At 34.6% G+C, this 23595-nt stretch overlaps 1 protein-coding gene across 4 annotated transcripts in view; it reads right to left on the reverse strand.

Annotated features, from left to right (window-relative positions):
- Positions 1-23595, reverse strand: part of VPS13C (vacuolar protein sorting 13 homolog C) — a 182807-nt gene that overhangs the window by 25103 nt on the left and 134109 nt on the right. For all 4 annotated transcript variants that reach the window (XM_090270692.1, XM_090270691.1, XM_090270694.1 and 1 more), the window contains 10 exons: positions 22488-22616; positions 22082-22215; positions 19730-19856; positions 14193-14428; positions 4676-4817; positions 3485-3625; positions 1704-1785; positions 1530-1599; positions 374-485; positions 140-253 (listed from right to left, as the gene is read on the reverse strand). In XM_090270692.1, coding sequence (XP_090126818.1) covers positions 140-253; positions 374-485; positions 1530-1599; positions 1704-1785; positions 3485-3625; positions 4676-4817; positions 14193-14428; positions 19730-19856; positions 22082-22215; positions 22488-22616 — 1287 coding nt within the window. The remainder of the gene's footprint in view (positions 1-139; positions 254-373; positions 486-1529; positions 1600-1703; positions 1786-3484; positions 3626-4675; positions 4818-14192; positions 14429-19729; positions 19857-22081; positions 22216-22487; positions 22617-23595) is intronic.

The following is a 23595-nucleotide window of genomic DNA, read 5'->3' on the forward strand; positions in this document are numbered from 1 at the left end:
GTCATAATTATTGCAATTTATCGAACAAAATTCCCACCAAATATCTAATGCAACATATTAAAACACACAATTGTACACAGATTCTTTAAAAGTTCTACAACAATTCTGCCAAATTTTCAAAATAATAACTAGAACAAACCTTAACGGGAGAAATATGGAAATGTTCAAAGAAACTAAGAATTGACATATCAGTCATTGAAGTCTCCATTAATTCTGTGTTTAGAGCATCAATATCTTGCTGGATTAACTTTGTCTGAAAAAAATTAAATCAAGAATTTCTATTTTAATTTTTTTCTCTACTACATTTATTTCAAAGAAAGACTGATTTAAGTTTTCAAATTTTATAATTTTCCCAAGAAATAAAAATTGTTACCCGTTTTCTTTCAGCTTCAGGGTCAGTTGTTGGGGTAAATAGTGCAATTATAGCTCCCAGAAAACCCTGATCAACTTTTAAAGCCATTTCCTGAATGAGGACCATAAAATACCTGAGGGAAAAAAATTTTAATGAAAAGGGGTTTCTATAAAACCTAGTAATTTTCAATGTTTAAACTTTGATTTTGGCCACAAGTCACAGTAAGTTTTTGTTCCTTCATCTTTTAAAAAGTGTTATGTTAACAAGATCAAAGGCTACTCAAATTAAGATTTTTTTTTTTCATTGAATTCAAGATTTCAGCCCTGGCTGGTGTGGTTCAGTGGACTGAGCATCAGCCTGCAAACCAAAGGGCTGCCAGTTCAATTCCCAGTCAGGCACAGAACTGGATTGCTGGCCAGGTCCCCAGTTAGGGGTACGCACGTGAGGCAACTACACATTGTTGTTTCTCTCCCTCTCTTTCTCCATCCCTTCCCCACTCTTTAAAAATAAATAAGGCCCTGGCTGCTGTGGCTCAGTGGATTGAGCATCAGCCTGCGAGCCAAGTGTTGCTGGTTCGATTCCCAGTCAGGGTAAATGACTAGGTTGCACGTCAGGTCCCCAGTTGGGGGCGCGAGTGAGAGGCAACCACACAGTGATGTTTCTCTCCCTCTCCTTCCTTCTCCTTTCCCCTCTCTCTAAAAATAAACAAATAACTTATTTTTTTTAATAAATAAATAAATAGAATGTTTACAAAAATGATTTCACTAAAGGTAATACTTAGCATTTGAATCCTGAATCCCACATTTATCATGTTATAGAGCAGACAAATACAAATAGATGATATAGCATGTATTATCTAATTTTTAAAGTCTACAGCAATCACTTTAAAGAACACACATCACAAATATATATATATCATTTATATTTCACTTACTATATTTATACTAATTGGAGTTACAAAGTGAAGGAGATGTTTGAAGGAATTTTGTACTTAAAAATATATAGAAGCTATTATTAAAATAAGTTTCAACACAGAAATTTACTTGACCAAAATAGATTGGTATGTTCATGTGGGAAAAAAATCTATATAGAAGTTATTTTCAAAAAGGTAAAATGGGTTTTCAAAGAAGATTCTCACTTTAAATTCCTTTAGCTGAACAGGGGCGTGTTTACTTACTTGAACTGTAAGACTTTGCTGTACTCATTAAACCTGGTGATGATACTCACATCAATGAAAGGCTTAGGTTCTAAGGGATGACAAAAAACAAGACAATCAGGTCTTACACTAGATACAAATAATATTTACTTAACTTTTATACAGTATGTCTCAAACTTATTTTTTGTTTTTTACCTGAATCCAAAGCAATAGATTTTGGAGGGGCCACGGGATGAAAGACAACAGGGAACATTGTACCTGGTAACTGATTATCAACCTGAAAAAAAAAGAACTAACTCAGCAGGATTTAAAATAATTTAAACTTTTAGTTTCAGAGACAATATTACAGGTGCCATTAATTTCATCATAATTAAGTATCTGTATGTGTATGTGGTACTATTATAAGTTTCACTTTAGAGTTTTATGCTATGTGAAATAAGCAAGTAAGAAAAAGACAAATACCATATGATTTCACTTATATGTAGACTCATAGATACAGAGAACAGAGAGAGTTGTCAGGGGGTTGAGGGGAGGAGGACTGGGTGATAAGGTGAAGGAATTAAGAAAAACAAACTTCACAGACAGAAAACAGCATGGTGATTACCAGAGGAAAAGCAGAGTTGGGGGAGGCAGGAAAGTGTAAAGGGTAGATAAATTGTGATGGAAGGAACCTTGACTTGGGGTGATGAACACACCATATAATATACAGATGGTGATTATAGAATTATACACCAGAAACCTGTATAATTTTATTAGCCAATGTCACCCCCAAAAATTCAATATAAACAAACAAATAAACAAAAATCTTATATATCTCAGCAAGGGCAAGCTTTTTTATATATAAAGGAGCATATAAATATTCTCATCATTGCATTAACACTGCACAGCATGTACATCATTAATTGAAATAGTTGTACCTGTGAATCATGTGAGATTTTATTTAAAATTTTTTTATTATTTATTGATTTTTAGAGAGCGAGAGAAAGGGGGAATAGGGGAGTAGGAGATAGAGAAAGAGAAAGAGAGAGGGAGAGAGAGACATTGACTTGCTTTGCTCACTTATGCATTCACTGGTTGCTTCTTGCATGTGCCCTGACCAGAGATTGAACCTGAAACCTTGGTGTATTGGGACGATGCTCTAACCACCTGAGCTACCTGGCCAAGGCAACATATGAGATTTTAACCATCTATAATTTAAATAAAATGTAAATGGAGATTGGATGTGAAATCAAAGGTTAGGTAGAAAGAAGAAAAAAAATGTCCTAAATAATATTTAGTAGTTAAAAGGAAGAGAGTGAAGGAAGAAAGAAGGGAACAAGCAAACGAGCAGCCAAAACAACGTAGAATAAAGCCCTGCTCATTCCCATGTAGAATGACAAAAGAAAATCTTATTTGGGGGATCCCATGACAAATTCAAAGGAGTAAACATAACAACTGTAGTGCAAGGCAATACTTCTGCAGGCTAACTTGTCAAGTTAAATAATCTCAATAGTGACAACGTCTTTGGACTTGAATGGTAAATCTGTTGAACCCACAGGATACAAAACAGGGGAATAAACATACAAACAAAAAGATCAATTACAATGCATGCTTGAACTTTGTAAAAAATTTCATCCCCAAGATCCCCAAAGTCATTAGATAACAGATGCTCCTTCATGTATGATGGGGTTACAGGGTTACACCCTGATAAATATCCTAACTTGAAAGTGCATTTATACTGTACTGTAGAGTATCAGTTGTTGCCCTCATGATCCTGTGCCTAACTGGGAGCTGTGGCTTGCTGCTTCTGCCCAGTATCACAAGTATTGTACTGCATATAGCTAATGTGGGAAAATACCAGAATTCAAAATTCAAAGTACAGTTTCCACTGAATGCTTATCGCTTTCACACCATTGTAAAGTTGAGAAACTGTAATTCCAACCATCATAAGTCAGGAACTGTTTTTATATGTGCTGAATTGAGGATGACAATGTTACCTGAAGCCAATACAACCTGGCCCTCAAACTTCTCTGGTGAGGAGACTGCTTAAATTCAATCTGAATTCCTGATAAAAAATCCCTCTTTATAGGGCAGCGAATAGGAAGGCGCATTTCCATTGGAGCTTTAGCAAAATTGACCTGGGGAAAAAAAAAAAAAAACATGTGTTTGTGGTGAGTGGGAATTAGCACTGTAGTTATTTTAAATATTCATTGTCACAAACTGAAAAGGAAAAATATCTTAATCTCTGTCTCACCAAAATATCTACCTTCAGGTAATCTATAGTTGAAATGTTTGAAGAAGAATCATCACTTTTCTACCAAAGTCATGATGAAAACAAGAAAACAATTGGGAAACTTTTCAATTACATAAACTGTACTTAAAATAAGCCATGCTTTATATATTTTGAAAACCCTCAATAGTAATGGATAATCATAGATAATTTTTAAACTTTGTTTTAACAAACAATGAATAGTTGATAGCTTATTTATGTCTGACACTAATTGTTCAGTTGTTTTTTAAATTTTCATTTGAGCGTGGTTGACATTTATTGGGAAGGAGTGGGGGTGGGGGGCATATCTGGTGACCAATGCAAACTCAACCATAAGATATCAAAGACAAAGAGTAACCAAAATTGTATGATTGAATCACAACAAGCTTGCAGTCAAGATTCTGGAGTCTTCCTGGAGCAGAAGTAACTTTCAGAGTCAATACTGTACGGGCCTGTGTTTATCTGTGGACATCTACCCATGTCCAACTATCATTCACACTTAATAAATTTAATTGAGCAAGTTTTCTATAGCTTTTCCATCATTAAAATATAAATTTTGTGCAGTCTTTATTAGGCAATACATATTGGTATTATTCAAAATATTTTTTAAAATTTCAAGCAATCTTAATTTCTCCATAATCTTATTTAAAAACAAAACAAATTCCATGAAACTATTTGCCTTGTAAATTATAAAAATGAATCATACAATATAATTTAATAACAATATATTTTAATTTAAAATGTACTAATTAAAAAAGTTCTAATAAATATTAGTCACACCAACCCTCTTAATAAATAAGAGTTTATTTACTAGTAAATTAGCTTCTACACTCATTTTTACTTGGACGATGAGATTTTACTTCCCACAACCAACAACAAAATATATATTATGAAAAACAAAGCAAAAAATGTGATATACCTCAAAATTATTGTCTAGTTTAATCCAGCCATGTTCTCTTGCTACTTGATATGTCTTATAGGATTGTTCCAGTAACATTATCTGCTTTTGACTAAAAGGCTTCCATTTCTGTTTTGGTTTCATCTCCCAAACAACACCAGAACTAAAATAATTCATAAAGAAAATTAAATTAGGAATACATATTTTAGTTTGTGGAACTGTTATTCAACTCAAAATTATTGCAACTATCAATCTTCTATAAAAATTGCATTTATATGAGACTTTTTAAACACCAAAATATACATGTGGTATAAAAGAACATAAAAGAATAGGGGGAAATTTTTTCTATCACAAGCAGATATCAATCAATTAAAGAACTGGCTAATTTTTTTTTACACAGTAATGATGCCTTTTTTTTTAAAGATTTTATTTATTTATTTTTACAGAGGGGGGAAGGAAGGAAGAGGGAGAGAAACATCAATGTGTGGTTGCTTCTCGTGTGCCCCCAACTGGGGACCTGACCAGCAATCCAGGCATGTGCCCTGACTGGGAATCCAACCTGCCTCACTTTGGTTCGCAGGCCAGCACTCAATCCATTGAGCCACATCAGCTAGGGCTCTGGTTAACTTTTTCTATAAGGATCATATAGTAAATATTTTAGGCTCTGTTGGCTCAAGACAAAATTAAAGTTATTATGAAGGTAACGTACATAAAAAGAGGAAAAAATATCTTCCATAAACTTGTTAAATAAATGAAATATAAAATGTAACAGTACAATTTTTAAAAATACAAGTCTATTAATAATAAGAAAAATACATGTTTTATTTTTTAATTTTGTATTGATGCATAATTGACATAAAACATATTAGTTTCAGGTATACAACCTAATGATTCAATATCTGTATATACAGTACTGTGAAATGATTACAGTAAGTCTAGTTAACATAGTTCAAAAAATTGTTTTTGCACTTCTTTATTGGTGTGACAGTTCTCTTAATTAGGGCTCCAAGTTCGTGTTCCCTGTCATCTAAATCTATTGCAACTGTTCACCTGTTGGTGCTGATGAGCATCTTTTAAACTGTCCTTTCACACAGACTGCCACTGCCAAAATATTGCTATCAATCTATGAGAATATTATTTTAACTAAGTGTATGTACTGCTTGAAATGCATTTTTAAAATTCTGCTTTCTATTGGAAAATTTTAAATCTAAAATTGTATTTCCTACTCCATTACATTCTTCTCTTGATAGTTGCCTTTAAGCATGTCAGTACACTACAGATCAATCACTTCCAATTGTAAGTTAGGCAAAAGCTCTTCTATCACACAGCAAAGTGTGATTATGAAATGAGGAAACTTCCTTTGCACTTGCATTGAAGTCAGAAAAAAAAGTTGCTGTAGTGTAACTGTAGGTCATAAAATATATCTGCTCAAAATTTGTGTGGCGATGGAGATCTCACTTCCTGACATTACCTGTGATTCAAATAATGTTAGTTGTCATTGAAATGACTACTGAAATGTAAATTTTGTATATAAACAATGATTTGTCTTCTACTTTTAGGCTGAATTCACTATCAATTTTGCAGCGAAAGCTAATTTCCGAAGTCATTTAGTCTTCAATAACAGTGGCTGAGGGTCATTCGTTTCATTCAGAAATTTTTAATCTTGTCCCTGAAATCAAAATGAATTCAATCAAAAGCATCACTGTTAAGCCATCAAACTGCTGACACCAGGACATACAGCTTGTAAATGATGGTTAAGTCCAGAAGAATGAACAAAACTCACTATTGGACACCACTGGTTTGATAACACATGGTGGATTCAAATATTTTCCACAAAGTACCTACTAATGAACAATAAAACGAATAACTATAGGCTTTAAACACTCACTACATTTTCACAAGATTTGTGAATTTGTTCAACTCTCTTTCTGTTCTACACATACATTTTGTATCATCACTTGTAGTATATCTCAGAAAATTCTACTTCAATTTGTAATGAATTAGTACAGTAGTCCCTCACTACATCACAGTTCACTTATCGGGGCCTCACTGTACCTCAGGATTTTAAAAAATATTGTATTTAATTATTTATTGCAGATTTTTTGTTATATTGTGGGATTTTGTGGTACTGAATATGTATGTTGTTAAAGTTACATAAGTTTAAGGGTGTAGAATATGTTTAAGAACATGAGTAGTGTTTATGAAAGTGTGGGAAAGGTTAATAAGGGACTGAGAACAGTTTATAAGTGTGTGGGAAGGGTTTATAAAGCCTTAAAATATATATAAATACTAAAATAAATGTAAGGTTCCTACTTCGCGGATTTTCACCTTTCGCCAGGGGTGTGTGTGTCTAGAATGTAATACCCGTGATAAGTGAGGGAATACTGTATTTCTTCAACTGTTTGAAAATATCACTGCTTGTCCTATGCCAACTATTCATAGAGGCTAATTCTTCAGTCACTTCAAACTCAGGACTGCATTCTCAAATACATATACAACTGAGTATATTGGTAACATCTGCAGACTCATCAAGAGAAAAGTAAAACCACTCAAAATCACTGCACTTGTTTTTTAATTGACTATGGATATTGCTCTGAATGCCCTCAATTCTTCAAACAACTGTTCTCACCAAAAGGCTAATTTTTCTAAGTTTATTTTCTCTGGAAACATTTCTTCAGCTGTTACAATCTTGCATTTTTCAATTAACTCACCCTAGTAAAAGGCTTTCCTTGCTTGATTAATAAATGAATCATTCAGAAACTAACTTTGGTTGCAGCCTAATTTTTTTCCTAAAGAAAATCTGCTGTGATTAGATATTTTGTCTAAAATTTTCTAATTTTTCTGGCCACTGCTTTCCTGGGAGTTGGGTATAGTGTGATATATGCTTAGTTTGGAAATGTCTATATTGTGTACTTTTAGGACAGGTATAGCGTCATTATATAAACTAATGCTCTGCCATTTCACTTGATAACTATGTCTTAAAACAGAGACAAAGTTCATTTTTCTCTTTTTGTTTTTAGATGATGACTATTGCTTTAGTAATAAAAAATAAATGAAAGTTTCAGTACAGTAGTCCCCCTTATCTAAGGGAAAAAATTTTCTAACAGCCCCCAGTGGATACCTAAAACTACTGATAGCACTGAACCCCAATCAACTTAAACTCTGCTGGAAACATGGCAGCATCTTCTTCATTGGCAGATGCTGCCTCTCCAGTAATTTATCCTTTTCAGTCCAAACCTACTCCTAAAGCTGTGTAACCATCCCTTACTTGCAGTCAATGGCTTGATGTCACTCGTTTCAGGGATCCCTTGCTGAAGTCTCCATATAGGCTCAATGCCTCTCCGGAACAAAAATGTCAACAGAACACATTTTCTGTTCTTGTCTTCCACCCACAAATTTAATGCCTTTTCCATCTTACCTAAACACCTATCACGCACTGTGGCTGTAATTTTTGCAGTTTGAGGTGCAACATCAAAAACCAGCATGTTTTCTTTCCTTCCTCAGAATTTCATGAATAGATTTGTTTTTACTGTAGAGCTCAACAGCTTCAGCATACAGCATTATTCTTATTAAGTCAAGAACTTGCACTTTTCAATTAAAAGAAGCACGTTAAGGCTTCTCTTTGGCATACCCAAATTGCCAGCATCGCTACTCCTGCGCTTTGGAGCCATTATGAAGTAAAAGAAGGGTTACTGGAACACAAGCACTGCAACACCGTGACAGCTGATCTGGTACCAGGATGGCTAAGAGATTAGCAGCTGAGGAGCATTTACAATGTGCACACTTTGGACGAAGGGATGATTCATGTCCAAGTAAGATGAAGCAGGGCAGTGAGAGATTTCAACAAGCTACTCAGAATGGCATGGAAATTTGAAACTTATGAACTGTTTATTTCTAGAATTTTCCATTTAATATTTTCAAACTGCAGTTAACCACTGGTAACTGAAACCATGAAAATATAAACTACAGATATAGGGTTCACTACTGTGTAACTTTATGTGTGCCACTCAAACACTCAAATATAACTACATCACTGACATGTAAACTGAGCAGCTGTGCAAAAACAGACATAGACATATAAAAAAACTAGCAAGGCTGTGTCCTAAACAAGCTTTACTTAGGGGCAACAAACTTTGAATTTCACATAATTTTCACACGTTACAAATATTATTTTTCTTTTGATTTTAATCAACCACTTAAAAATATTTTAAAAAATCATTCTTAGATCAAGGGTTGCACCAAAAAACATGTAGCAGGTTAGACTGGCTCATGGGCCATCCTTTGCTTATACTGTTTGCATAATGATAAAATATAACCCAATCATATTTTAATCTATGTAGCTTATCAGTATTGATAGTGTTTACAAAGTCCTCACTACATAAGTGTTTAGGGAACAAGAGTCAATGAAGATAATGAATAAAATATTTATTACAAATTATATAAATCTAATACAAATTTATGATAAAAACTCTGCAGTAAATTAGGAAGAAAGGAGAACTTTTTCAAGTTCATAAAGAAGATCTACAAAAAACCTGTAGTTAACATTATACTCAACGGTGAGAAACTACATGCTTCCTTGCTAAGAAAAAAGGAAAGATATCTACTCTCACCACTCCTATTCAGCATTGGGCAGGAAATCTTAGATAATGCAATAAGATAAGAAAATAAAGTAAAAAATACACAGATTGGGAAGAAAAAATAAAACTGTCTGTGTTCTCAGATAGCATGAAGGTCTATGCAGAAAATCCCAAAGAAAAACCCCCAAACTCCTGCAACTAGTAAGTTTCAAGATACAAGGTTATATACAAAAGTCAACTGCTTTCTTCTATACCAGCAATGACCAACTGGAATTTAAATTAAAAACACAGTAACATTTATATTAGCACCAAACAAATGAAATACTTTGGTATAAACAAAATTTAACAAATATGTACATGATCTATATAAGAAAGCTTATAACACTCTTTTGAAAGAAATCAAAGATCTAAATAAATAGAAATGTTCATGCACATGAATATGAAGACTTACTATTGTCAAGATATCAGTTCATCCCAAGTTGATCTATAGATATAAGACAAGCCCAATCAAAATCCCAGCTAATTATTTTGTGGATATAAACAAACTGATTCTAAAATTTATATTGAAAACAACAGACTCAAAATAGTCAATAGAATACTGAGGGAGAAGAAAAGGACTGGAAGACTGACACTTCCTGACTTCAAGATCACTATAACACTACAGTAATCAAGATAATGTAATACTGGTGAAAGAATAGACACAGATCAAGAAAACAGAATAGAGTCCAGAAATAGACCCCCAAAAATGTAATCAACTGATCTTGGAAAAAGAACAAAAGCAATTCAATGAAGAAATGAGTCTTTCTGATAAATGGTGATGGAACAACTGGACCTTCACATGCAAAATAAAACCTAGACAGAGCTTGCACACTGAACAAATGTTAACTCAAAAAAATGAATTATAGATCTGAAGATCAAATACAAAACCATATTTTTCTACAAGATAATATAGAAGAGAATCTAAGTGACTTTGAGTATGGCAATGACTTTTTTAGAAGATCTATTTCTAGAGAGAGTGCAAAGGAGGGAGAAGGTGGGGAGAGAAACATCAATGTGAGAGAGATATATCAATCAGTTCCCTCTTGTATATGCTCTGACTGAGGCAACCCAGGCAGTGCCCTGACCAGGATTCAGACCAGCTACCTTTGGCTTTGTTGGACGACACCCAACCAAGTGAGTCACACCAGTCAAGGTGGCAATGACTTTTAAGATATAACACCCAACGCACAATCTGTGAAATAAAAAATTGATAGTAAACTTCTTTAAAATTAAAAACTACTTCTCTGAAAAAGACACTTAAAAAAATAGAAAAACAAACCACAGACTGGAAGAAAATATTAGCAAAAAGAAAAAAAAAATCTGTAAAAAGTCTGGTACACAAAATATAAAAAGAATTCTTAAAACATGTTGGGGGTGGGTTGGGGACATCTGAAATCGTGTCAACAATAAAAGAAAAAAAAGTAAAATTAAAAAATGGACAAAAGGTTTAAACTTCACCAAAGAAAATAATCAGATGGGAATTCAATGTATGAAAAGATGCTCAACATCACAGGTAATTAAGAAGCTGCAAATCAAAACAACAATGAGATACCACTACACACCTTTAGAATAGACAAAATTTGGAACGCTGACAACACCAAATTCATTCCTCACGGGAATGCAAAATAAGCACAGTCACTTTAGAAGACAATTTGGCAGTTTCTTATAAAACTGAATACACTTTTACTATATGATCCATCAAGCATGCTTGTTGACATCTACCCAATGAGTTGAGAACTTACGTCTGCACAAAAACTGCATGTGAATATTTATAGTAACAATTCATAAATTGCCAAAACTTGGGAGCAACCAAGACTGTCTTTCAGTTAGTGCATGAATAAACTATAGTATATCCACACATAGAATATTATTCAGAGATAAAACTAAAATTTATCAATCCATTAAAAAATGCTTACATGACATATAAGAATAAATTTAAAGTGGATTAAAGACTGAAATGTTAGACCTGAAACCATAAAATTCCTAGAAGAAAACATAGACAGTAAAATCTTGGACATTGCTCATAGCAATATTTTTTCTGATGTATCTCCTCAGGCAAGGAAAACAAAAGAAAAAATAAATAAATGGGACTACATCAAACTAAAAAGATTTCGCATAGCAAAGGAAAACATCAACAAAATTTTAAAAACCATCAATAAATGGGAGAACAAATTCATCAATGATACATCTGATAAGTGGTTAATATCTAAAATTTATAAATAATTTATAAGACTCAACACCAAAAACAAAACAAAAAACAATCCAATTAAAAAATGGGCAAAGGACCTGAATAGACACTTCTCCAAAGAGGACATACAGATGGCCAACAGACATACAAAAAGATGCTCAACAACACTAATCATCAGAGAAATGCAAATTAAAACCATAATGAGATAACACCTCACACCTGTCAGAATGGCTATCATCAATAAATCAACAAACAAGAGCTGGGGAGGATGTGGAGAAAGGGCAAGGAACCCTTTTGCACTGTTGGTAGGAGCGCAGACTGGTGCAGCCACCATGGAAAGCAGTATGGAGATACTTCAAAAAAATTAAAAATGGAACTGTCTTTTGACCCAGCAATTCCACTTATGGGAATTTATCCAAAGAAACCCAAAACACCAACTGAAAAGAACATAAGCTTCCCTATGTTCACTGCAGTATTATTTACCATCACCAAGATATGGAAGCAGCCCAAGTGTCCATCAGTAGATGAGTGGATACAACAACTATGGGGCACTTACACAATGAAATACTATTTCCCATAAATAGTAAAGAAAATTTTACCCTTTGCAACAGCATGGATGGACCTGGAGAACATTATGCTAAATGAAATAAGCCAGTCAGAAAAAGACAAATACCATGTAATTTCACTCATTTGTGGAATCTAATGAACAAACTGAACTAACAAGCAAAACAGAGACAAACTCATAGATACAGAGTGGACAGACAGCGCTGGGGGTTGGGGGGGCGGCAGTTAGAGGTGGAGGGATCGAGCAAAAAGGAAAAAGGATTCATGGACATGGACAACAGTGTGGTGATTGTGGGGACTGAGGGGGTAGGGGGATATAAGGGGAATAAATAGTAATGGAAAAAATACAAAAATAAAATAATCTTGCAGTTTTAAAAATAATGAGGAACATAAAAAGGACACTTTCAGGTGAAAGAAACCTATTTGTAAAAGCTACAAACTATGAATATAATAATATGATATTCTGGAAAAGGCAAAACTTCAGAGACAGTAAAAAGAATGAGTGGTTCAGGGGAAGAGAGGGAGGGATGACCAGACAGATGAAGCACAGATGATTTTTAGGGTAAACTATTCTATATTATACTATAATGTTGGATACATGTCATACATTTGTCAAAACCCATACAATTTACAATACAAAGTGCATCTCTAACATAAACAACATAAACAAGAGACTTCAAATAATAACGTATCATTATTAGTTCATCAATAGTAACAAATGTACTCACTATTTCAAGATATTAATAATAGGGAAAAATTGGGGGTTATATGGGAATTCTAGGCTCAGTTTTTCTGTATACCTAAAACTGCTCAAAAAACTAAGTGTATTTTAAAATACTATGTCACTGACTGACTTTTCATCAGTATACATCCTTCCTGAATGTGTACTGAATGCATAGTGTCAAAGAAAAGGTAGTCAAGTCCTTCTAGATGATATTTTAAAATGTCCTTATACATAAAGGCCAATCTGACAACTGTAATAGCATATATAATGTTAAAGTAAAAGGAAGTTATGTCAAAGAACAAGAGGGAAAATTGGGTTTATACAACTAAAAAATGATATTCATATTTAGTTCAAAAATACTATGTAATACTAAAATGTATAACCAAGAGAATACATTATTCATATATAAATGTATTAATATTATATTAATGGCATTATAATAGCATTTATAGAAAGCTTAATCTGTCATGTGTTGTACCAAGTGCATTATATATAGGATCTCTTTACTTACTCAATTTTTTACTTCACTAAACACATAAATATCAATAGGTTCTATGCTAGTTATACACGGTCATGTTAACATTCCACCTATCAGCCTCCCAAAACCCTGTCTTCTACCAAGGTTAGCGTGATTAGAAAAACCAAATTAAATAAATTCAAATATTTTTCTTATATATGTATAAGCAGAACCAGAGAAAATAACTGGTTCCATCATTATTAAAAAGTTCTGCCCTGGCTGGTGTGGTTCAGCTGACTGAGTGCTGGCCTGTGAGCCAAAAGGTTGTTGGTTCGATTCCTGGTCAGGACACATGCCTGGGTTGAGGGCTGGGCCTCCAGTTGGGGCATGTGAGAGGCAACCAATTGTTTCTCTCACATATTGATGTTTCTCCCTCTCTTTCTCCTTCCCTTTCCCTCTCTCTAAAAAATAAATAAAATCTTTAAAAAAAAAGTTCTAATTAAGGACCCACTAACAATTATGTACTCACGTCAAATACTGCCTACTCTATGAAACTTTTTTCCAATTTACCTGGCCCACTGTAATTGGCCTCCCCAGACCCATGCCAGTTTCTCCAACCTCTACTGCACAAATTAGTTGCTTTTATCTCTGTATTTCCATTGTATGTGTGCATACTTCTTTGTAGCATTTCTCTGTGTTTTTATAATTCATTTAGAAAAATACATACAAACAACAAAGAAAGAAGCAAATCTTTTTCTTTCCACGTGAGGATGAGTATTGTAAGGGCAAAGACGTTATCTTAGTCATTTTTCTATCTTATGTGTTTTTCAATCAACTAGCAGTGAAAACAACTGTTCAGTAAAGTTCTCCCAAAAGAATACACACTACATCAAATCTAGAACAGGTAAATGTTTACTCTCATCAAATTTGATATTATGAACTCAGTGTCTTCTAAAGATTTCTGATGCCTTATCTTTCTTCTTCCTTACCTGGTTATCCCAATATATGACACTTCTTGCTTCTTTTCATTGTTCACCAGTGAAAGCCCAAGACTATGAAGAGAAAAGGTTATTTCATGATCAGCCTGCTCCATTTCTTCTGCCTGCAGTGCTTTAGAAACCAAGGCAACATCATCAGTGAAAAGCAAAACTCTCTGGCGCCCATCGAGGAATGACACCCAGTGTATCTGGCTGTTTGCATCATATGGAAACTGTCCACATTCATCCTGGGGGAAAAGAGACTTGATATTAAACTCACAAACAGTTTTTTGTTACATCAAGATGAACTGTAGTAACTGAGAAAGTTTAGAAATGTTTAAAACGCAGGACTATAAACTAGAAAACTCTAACCATCAACATGACAAATTAAAGTTATAATCTATTTCAAAAAATCTCACCAATTTTTTCAAACAATAATAAAGATGGGTAGTGCTTAATTTTTTATACCTTAATTTGAGTTACCTAGTTGGTGCTCAAAAGGCACTTGGCAGGAACATGAACAGCCTTCAGTGGCATCAGTGCCATAAGATGCTCCCTTGTCTCCAAGATGGACAACAGACCAGTTCAGAACTTTATTAGATCTCAGGTAAAACTAACTTAGTTTACTTTTGTTTTAATATTTTATAATACTGCAAACATTTATACAAATCCCATTATTAAACAGCCGTTTTGGCTGAAGGTCTCATATAGCTCTGAAAAATATGAGCCTTGATTTATTTAGTGTTTTCAGAGATTAAAAAAAATGATTCCTCTTCATTCTGGGCATAACATAAATATAACCATAATTCATTTCAACAGGCAGTACTATGTGTTTTTCGTCTCATGCATTCTTGGAAAAAAACCCCAAAAATACAAATAAAGGAAGTTTATCAAGAGTATAGAAATAGGTGAGTTTTGTTATCATTAAAATTTATCTATTGCTTTTAACGTATTCAAAGTAGCCTGCCAAATTTTTTAACTCTAATACGCAATCAAATCGTGAAGTGTTTCAGAAATAACTATTAAGAACGGGAATTCTCTTTTTGTAAACTACAAAACTTGATATGTATGTTGGTTCAATCTTACTTATTAAATGTTCTCTAATTCTATTTCTTTTGCATCTATTTGATGTTAAAAATTGAATGAAAGTTGTTAAAATATCCTCAGGTAACTGTGTTTGTGTTGACTTCCAGCATTTTAAGCTTTGTATTTTGAAGCAATGTTATTCATTGCATGAAGATTTAGAGCGATCATGCCTCCTTTGTAATATTATGATATTCTATTTAATGGTATTTGCTTTCAATTAGAGTTGTTCAGAAATTAAAACCAACAACTTTGCTTTCTTTTTACATCTGTTTGCCTGTTACTTCAATATATCTTTATGCTTATAATTTTCTGTGTTAATTTAGTTAAGCTAAATCTCTTATAAGTAGCTTATAGTTAGATACTATTCTTTAATTTAATAGAGTGGGTATTTTTTTTTTTTTTTTGCCATTTAATAAAAGAATTTAAACCACTTTCATTTACTGATATAACTAATGGAAGCACAAGTTAGTGCGAGAAGTTCATGACTATGAAGTTAGAGAGATATGGTTTTGAGTTCTAAACAGCAGTCCTAAATTCCAATCTGGGAGACTTGACCTGGGATGGAGAACACACAATACAGTGTACAGAAGATGTGCTGTAGAATTGTGCACCTGAAACCTGTGTAATTTTATTAAGCACTGTCATCCCTATAAATTCAATTAAAAAAAGAATTAGAACATATGAAACACATTAATGCATGATATACAACTAAAAAGAGGTATCTGCGCCGGCCAAGATGGAGGCATAGACAGACACACTGCATCTCCCTCCACAGCTAAGAAGGAATACAACTACCTCAAAACTAGAGACAACAACAAGTTCTAGAAAATCAAACTGCATGGAAGTCCAGCAAACAAAGATATAAAGAAGAAATACTTATCAAGACAGGCGGGAAGGGCAGAGCCAGGGCAGAGAGGATGTGGTGTGATGGTGGCAGCAGTGGCGGCAGCGGCAGGCTGTCAGAAAGCGCAGTCACATGTTTTAAAAAGTCAGGAGGGACACCTGGGGAACTTTCCCAGCTCCTCATCAGACCTTGCAGCTCACGGTCCCAGCACCGGGGAACATAAAGCCTCATTGCTTTTGACTGTGCAGACCAGTGGGGGTTGGGGCAGAGGCAGAAACCGCCGGTCTCTCAGCAGAGTCCACTTGTTTAAAGGGCCCCCAAGGTCCTAGAACGTCCACAGACCCACCCACTCTGGAAATGATGGCCAGGGCAGCAGCTAGAGGGGCACCAGTCCGATGCGGAAGTGGGAGAAGTGCCTGGAAAAGGGGTGAGTGCTGGGCAGGTGGCATTGTTTCCTCTGGAACCCCACCCCCATGCACAGTGCCACAACATGGTGAAACAGGTCGCCCTGTACTAACAAATCCCTAAGGCTCCGCCCCTTACAACATAACAGGAGTGACAGCTCTACCTGGGACGTGGAGGCAAACAAACACAGGAGCCTGTCAGAATGAGGAGACAGAGAAGTACGGCTCAAAAGGGGAAACGGATCAAGGTTCCCATGGGAGAACTAAGTGACGAGGAGATAGCCAACCTAACAGATGAGGAGACTGACAACCTAACAGATGCAGAATTCAAAACAACGGTGATAAAAGATGCTCGCAGACTTGACAGATATGCTTGAGTACGGCAAAATCATAAGAGAAGTGAAGGCTATGCTAAGTGAAACAAAGGAAAATCCACACAAAACCAATGGTGAAGGGAAGGAAACCGGTGTTCAAATCAATGATTTGGAAATAAGAAAAAAAAAAAAAAGTCAACCAGAGCAGAATGAGGAAGCAAGAATTGAAAAAAATGAGGAAAACTTCCCAAATTTTGCAAAGGAGATGGACATACAGGTCCGGAAAGCACAGAGGCTCCCGGGCCAGATGGACCCAGAGGGGACCACACCAGGATGCATCATGACTGAGATGCCAAAGGTGAGAGATAAAGACAGAGTCCTGGAGGCAGCAAGAGAGGGGCGGAGAGTTGCCTAGAGTGGGGCCCCTATAGGACTATCAGCTAACTTCTCAAGAGGACACTTTGCAGGCAGGAAGGGACTAGCAAGCAGTATTCACTGTGATGAAAAGCAAGGACCTACAACCAAGATTACTCTATCCAGCAAAGCTATCATTTGGAATGGAATGGCAGATGAAGTGCATCCCAGACAAGGTGAAGCTAAAGGAGTTCATTATCACCAAGCCATTATTATATGAAATGTCAAAGGGACTTACTTAAGAAAAAGAAGATCAAAACTATGAACACTAAAATTACAACAAACTCACAATTATCAACAACTGAATCTAAAAAATAAAAACAAAATCCAACTAAGCAAACCAGAATAGGAACAGAATCATAGGTATGGGGATCATCCGGAGGGTTAACAGCTGGGAGGGGGAAGGGGAAGAAATAGGGAAATGGTACAGGGACTAAGAAGCATAATTGGTAGGTACAAAATAGACAGGGGGAAGTTAATAATATAGGAAAGGGTGAAGCCAAAGAACTTATATGCACGACCCATGGACATGAACTAAGGGGGGTGGGATTGCTGGAGGGAAGGGGGATACTTGGCAGAGGGGAGCAAAGGAGGAAAAAAATTGGAACTACTGTAACAACATACTCAATAAAATACACTTAAAAAAATGTTAAAAAAAAAGATATTTGCTACTTATATACTTCACTTAGGCTTCCTTCTTTTACTTTTAAGGCAAAATTTTCTTTTTTATTTTCATTTTCTTAACTGTTTTAAAATTCACTTATTACTGATTTTAATTCTATTAATTGATAGTTGATTTTTGTTTGTTATTTTTTACAAAATTATCTTTTATCTATATTTCTCAAATTAAAATTTAGGATTAAATGATATATATATGATAAATAAAATGCACAGAATATATTGTTTCTCCACCGGTATTTCACTTTACTTTCTTGTCTTTGTCTTTTATTTCACTATGCTTTCCCCTACTTCATAGTGGTCTTTTCTTTATAATTCATATAAAGATGTCAGGCATACATTTTGAAAATTTTCTTTTGGTCCTCATGTAGTAAAAAATTTTCCAGAGGTATAATCAATAATCACCCTCTGAATCTACATACTAATGTTACATGTCTCTCTTGAAGTATTTTTGTCATAAACCCCATGTTAATTTTTTCTGTTTGTTCATACTTAAGGAGAAAAGACATGTTCAGACCTAGTTAGTATTTGCTAATAATATATGGTCTTCTTTGAATTCGTTTGTTCACCAGGACCTGAGCACAACTTCCTTTTCAGATCAATTAAATGGACAAAAAAATGGGTAACTGCCTTGTTTATAGCTCTATTTTCATAATTAGGCAGATTATCTCCTGATGCAGGTGCAATTAGATACTATTAATATTGCTTGGTTCTAGGATAGATGAGAAAACAGTAAAAACTGCAACCCCCTCCATACACTATACCAAGTATTCTTTATAAATCTGACTCAATATACAGACTTTGAAATCCTTCCCAAGGATATTAGTCCCAGTCTCCCCAGTGTCTGTATAGTTTTGTTGGATTTGTGGTTGCTGAGTAGCATTAAATGTGAGGAGAGGGGAAATAATACTGCACAGAGGTCCTGTGTCTCTGAGCCATGTAGCTAAGAGCAGCAGAGAATTTAAGCCTCTCTCTACCACTTGGAAACCTTGAGAGTTTCTCTGTTGTAAAAAGTAAACCACAAGCAAGCCAACAGGTTGTCATCAAATTGTCATGGTGAAAATCTCTTCAAGAATCTTGTAACAGAGGAACTCTCAGTCTGATTTTTATGGATATTTCAGAGGGAATATAGGAGAGGATAATTCAGTCACTATTGGCCAATTACCATTTTAAAGCAAAAGTCAAGGAAGCTTTTTTAACAACTGGTGGTATCAGATGATAGAATATGACATTGTATGATCTTTCCATGGTAGAATATATTCCTATAGAAACTAAGTGATTTTTCATTATGCAAGAGCAATTTCTATATTAGAGAAAGGTAGGTAGAGAAATTCTTAAGTCCTTCTCAAAGTCTAAGATTAACTTAGCTACCGAAATATTGTTTCAATAAATATGTCATTAAATTTATATGAGAGAACTTGCATATTCTTAAGATTCCTTTCATTAACAAATGATGGCCTTGACTGGGAAAGCATGCCTAAAACCTCACAGACAACAGTGGTATACACATGTTTTGAATAAAACTGTTTTTCATTTAGCCTTAAAATTCTGTCCTTTTAAAAACAAGTAAAAAAAAATTACTTTGTTGATCTTCACTTGGGCAAGATGAAGCAGACCTATTTTTTTAAGTTGTAAATGAATTATTTTGATGTATCTAAGATAAAATATTGCTGTGAACTATTTGCAATCTAAAGTCCAAAAGTAACTTATTCTGAAGTATTTCCAATTCATTTGTAGTTCAAAAACTAAAAACAACTGTGTGAAGCTAGCTTGTTTACATTCTTTGCCATCATTCACATCATATAATACCTTTAAGAGATCCTGTTGCCCAACATTTGCTTCATATCTCCATGTAAGTTTTCTGGTACCAGTAGGGTCCGCCCAGGCAAAAAGTCGAGCTTGTCTTGGCAGCAATTTCACTTCTTCCTTTGTCCCACTAAAACACAACCAATGGAAGATTAAAGTACCTTGGCCTTGAGAAATCCAGACCTGTGTTTTATTGAGGTAGGAATTTATACAGAAATCTTATAAAATTGTCTTTATTAATGGACATGGACAACGGGGAGGGATATGATTGTGGGACAAGGGGTGGGACAGGTTGGGGGGAGCAAAGGGAAAAAAAATGGGACAACTGTAATTGAAAAACCCAAATAAATAAATAAATAAATAAATAAATAAATAAATAAGGAAAAAAATACAATAAAAATAATGTAAAATAAAAATAAGTCAATAAATAAAGCACAACTCTGCTTAAAAATAAGTACCCTGCCCTGGGTGGTGTGGCTCAGGGGATTGAGGGTCCAAAGGGTTGCTGGTTTGATTCCCAGTCAGGGCACATACTGGGTTGCGGGTCAGGTCTCCAGTTGGGGGTGCACGAGAAGCAACCACACAGTGATGTCTCTTTCCCTCTCTTTCTCCTTTCCCCTCTCTCTAAAAATAATTAAATAAAATCTTTTAAAAAATAATAATAAGTACCCTAAAGTGCCCAGTAAACTAATGGCTTTGAAGTCTGAGGCAACAGAATGTTGCCCTTTCTGAGGCTGCAGTATGCTCTATATCGACATTGGTAAAATCACACCAATGGAATTCACTAAGGTAAACAGATTGGTATGACAGAGCGCACCTGTAGAAAAAGCTGTGAATAGAAGCAGTGCTTAAATTTAAGCTTTTTAATCAAATGTAATTCATAAGAAAAATGAGTTGCAGAAAAAAAAAACTGGGCCCACACTGCTGCCCCTCTAAGTGTGGTCTGTGGACCAGCAACATTAGCATTATCTGGGGGCTTGCTAGAAATGCAGAATCCTGAGCCCTATCTAAAACCTACTAAATAAAAGTCTGCATTTTAACAAGATTTCAGGAAATTTTGAAATTGATCATTAAAGTTTAAGAAGTATTGGTCCATATAAAATAAAAAACTTTCCAGAGAACTAAAAAAAAAAAAAAAAGTAAACTACTTAGGTTACAATCTCCATTTGCACTTTTAAATCTCTCAGTGGATTCAAATCAAGCCATGAGAGTTAAGAATACACAAATCTGGTCCTGGCTGGTGGCTCAGTTGGTTGGAGCACCATCCCCTACCACAAAAGGCTGCGGGTCCCATTCCTAGTCAGGGCACATACCTCGGTGGTAGGTTCGATCCCTGGTCTGGGTGTGCACAGGAAGCTACCAATCAATGTTTCTCTCTTTCTCTCTCTCTAGCTCTCTCTCTCTTTCTCTCCCCATTTCTCTCTCTCTAAAATCAATATATATATTCTTGGGTGAGAATTAAAACAAAAAGACAAATCTTAAAGGCATTATTTTACATTTATATATAATTATATATGTATACTTGTTTTATAATAAAATAATGCAGATTTATAATAATTCTTTGCAAATATAAAATATTATATATTATAAGGGTTTAAAACTATCATTATATAATGATATCAGCCAGACCAAGTGACAGCATACGCAGGACCAAGAGAATTCCTATCAGTCTGTACTATCTACTCAATGTCGTCCCACTTAATCTTCTACTATCCCTACCAAAAACAAAACAAAACAAAACAGAAATAAAAGTAACCCACTTAGGGCCCTGGCTGCTGTGGCTCAGTGGATTGAGCATCGGCCTGCGAGCCAAGTGTCGCTGGTTCGATTCCCAGTCAGGGCACATGACTAGGTTGCACGACAGGTCCCCAGTTGGGGGCGTGAGTGAGAGGCAACCACAGAGTAAAAAAAAAAAAAAAAAAGTAACCCACTTAGATATAAATTTATAGGAAGAGGTTCACTAAGCATTATCAGATTACAAAAGAATAATAATGTTTAAACAGGTTCACAATTCCTTATATGTAATTCTAAAATTGAAAAAACTCCAAAAATTCAAAAATTTTTCTCTAAGTTTGGTGTCAACAATCATTTGGCAGTAAAATCTGATCTGAAATGATATGAGACTATAAATTGTTTTCCTGCATCCCAACTGGTATAAATATTTAAGTTTTCCTGCAGAAATATTAATGTGTTTGATTATAGAGACCTGTCCTGTCACAAAACCTGCTTAGGGTACGAGTAATAAATGGCATGTGTTCCTATTACCTTTCTAAACTCTGAAAACATATGGAATATGAAACACATTTTGGACCAGTAAAAGCAAATCAGATTTTCCATGAACTCTTTTTACCATACCTCTGTTTATATATGAGGGTGTTCCATGGTGTGTGGTTTATTATTAGGGCAGGTGCAGATCCCTCATGATAATCAGAGAAGGTTATGACAGTTGAATGTTCAGCAATGTTTACATCCACCAAGATAGCCCCATTCTATTATAGGAAAAAAAGTACATTTGAGATATTGTTTTAACCTGTACTTACATTTGGAATTTCAATCAGCTATGTATACACCAAAAGGTTGTTTTCTTAAATTCTTACTGGAAAGCACACTGGCTCTGATCTCTTACAAATATATGTATGGCATTATATATTGATACAATAGTACCTTCAAATAATTACAAGTAGATTTTTTGGCATGTTTTAATAAAATATTTTAATGTAAATTTTAGACACCCAAAATATTTTAAAACATGAAAACTTACCAGATCTTCTAAGCTCAATAAAGTGCCATTATCCTGTCTGTTATAAAAGAATGGTTTGGAGGATCCTTCACAGCCCACTACTCTCACACACAGTTTACCTGACAAATTTTCAGGCCAAAATGGAAGACACTGAAAATATAAAAGAATATCAGTCTTAAAACAATTCTGTGGTATAAATAAGACAGTGGCTAATTAAGTTTTCACTTCTAAATATGATCCAGTTTCAATTATTAGTAAGTTTCTTAAAATATTCCCTCCACATCTCATATTAAATGATTGATAATATGACTATTTATGATCACAGTCCCTCCATCAGAACAATAGATATATTAGTCTATATGTCATTATGAAATTATTACAATGAGAAATTGAAGAGCTTACTGATTAATAATGCCTCAAATATCTCAAATACTTAAAAACTATAATTTTAATAACACTCATTTTGTATATCTTACTTTAATTCCTTAATGAACTATAAATTCTTTCAGAGTATCTCATATAAAATAAACCAGAACGATAAATAAAGACAGAGGAGCAAACACCATAGACCTTGCTGGAATACTAAACACTATCTTCCCAGCTGTTTGATCCAAATCAAATCACATATCTTTTTAAGAATTAGTTTTCTTATTAGTAAAACTGGTATTTTAGCTAATACAAAATGCCTCTCTGTTATAGAATATTGGGTAAATTGTTTCTAAATAAAAGTACTACTGTTATCAAACCCACAGCAAAGATAAAAAGAAAAGGAGCATTTATCTGTTGCCATGCCTGTGGAGATCATTCTAAGTGCCTTGGCAAGTGTATGCCTCTTAGAACTCTAAATTTGTTTATATTATGATTGGAATCTTTCCTCTTAAGCTTTTTGCTAAATGATTTAAAACAAGTTTTTTTGAGATGAATAGAAGAATGGCTCTATCCTTAAGGTCAGCTGGTTTGGTTAAAAACAAACAAATTGAAGCACTAATGCTTGTCTTTGAATATGTTCTCTTCCCCACTCCTTCCCTCTTTCTCTTCACCACCTCATATCTTACTCAGCCTGCAAAGTTTAGCTCAAATCCCATCTCATCTATGAAACTGTCCCCTTTGACATAGACCACAATGATCT

This window comes from Furipterus horrens, unplaced genomic scaffold (genome assembly GCF_987537825.1).
Source record: "Furipterus horrens unplaced genomic scaffold, mFurHor1.1.pri manual_scaffold_3, whole genome shotgun sequence".
NCBI classification, from domain to species: Eukaryota; Metazoa; Chordata; class Mammalia; order Chiroptera; family Furipteridae; genus Furipterus; species Furipterus horrens.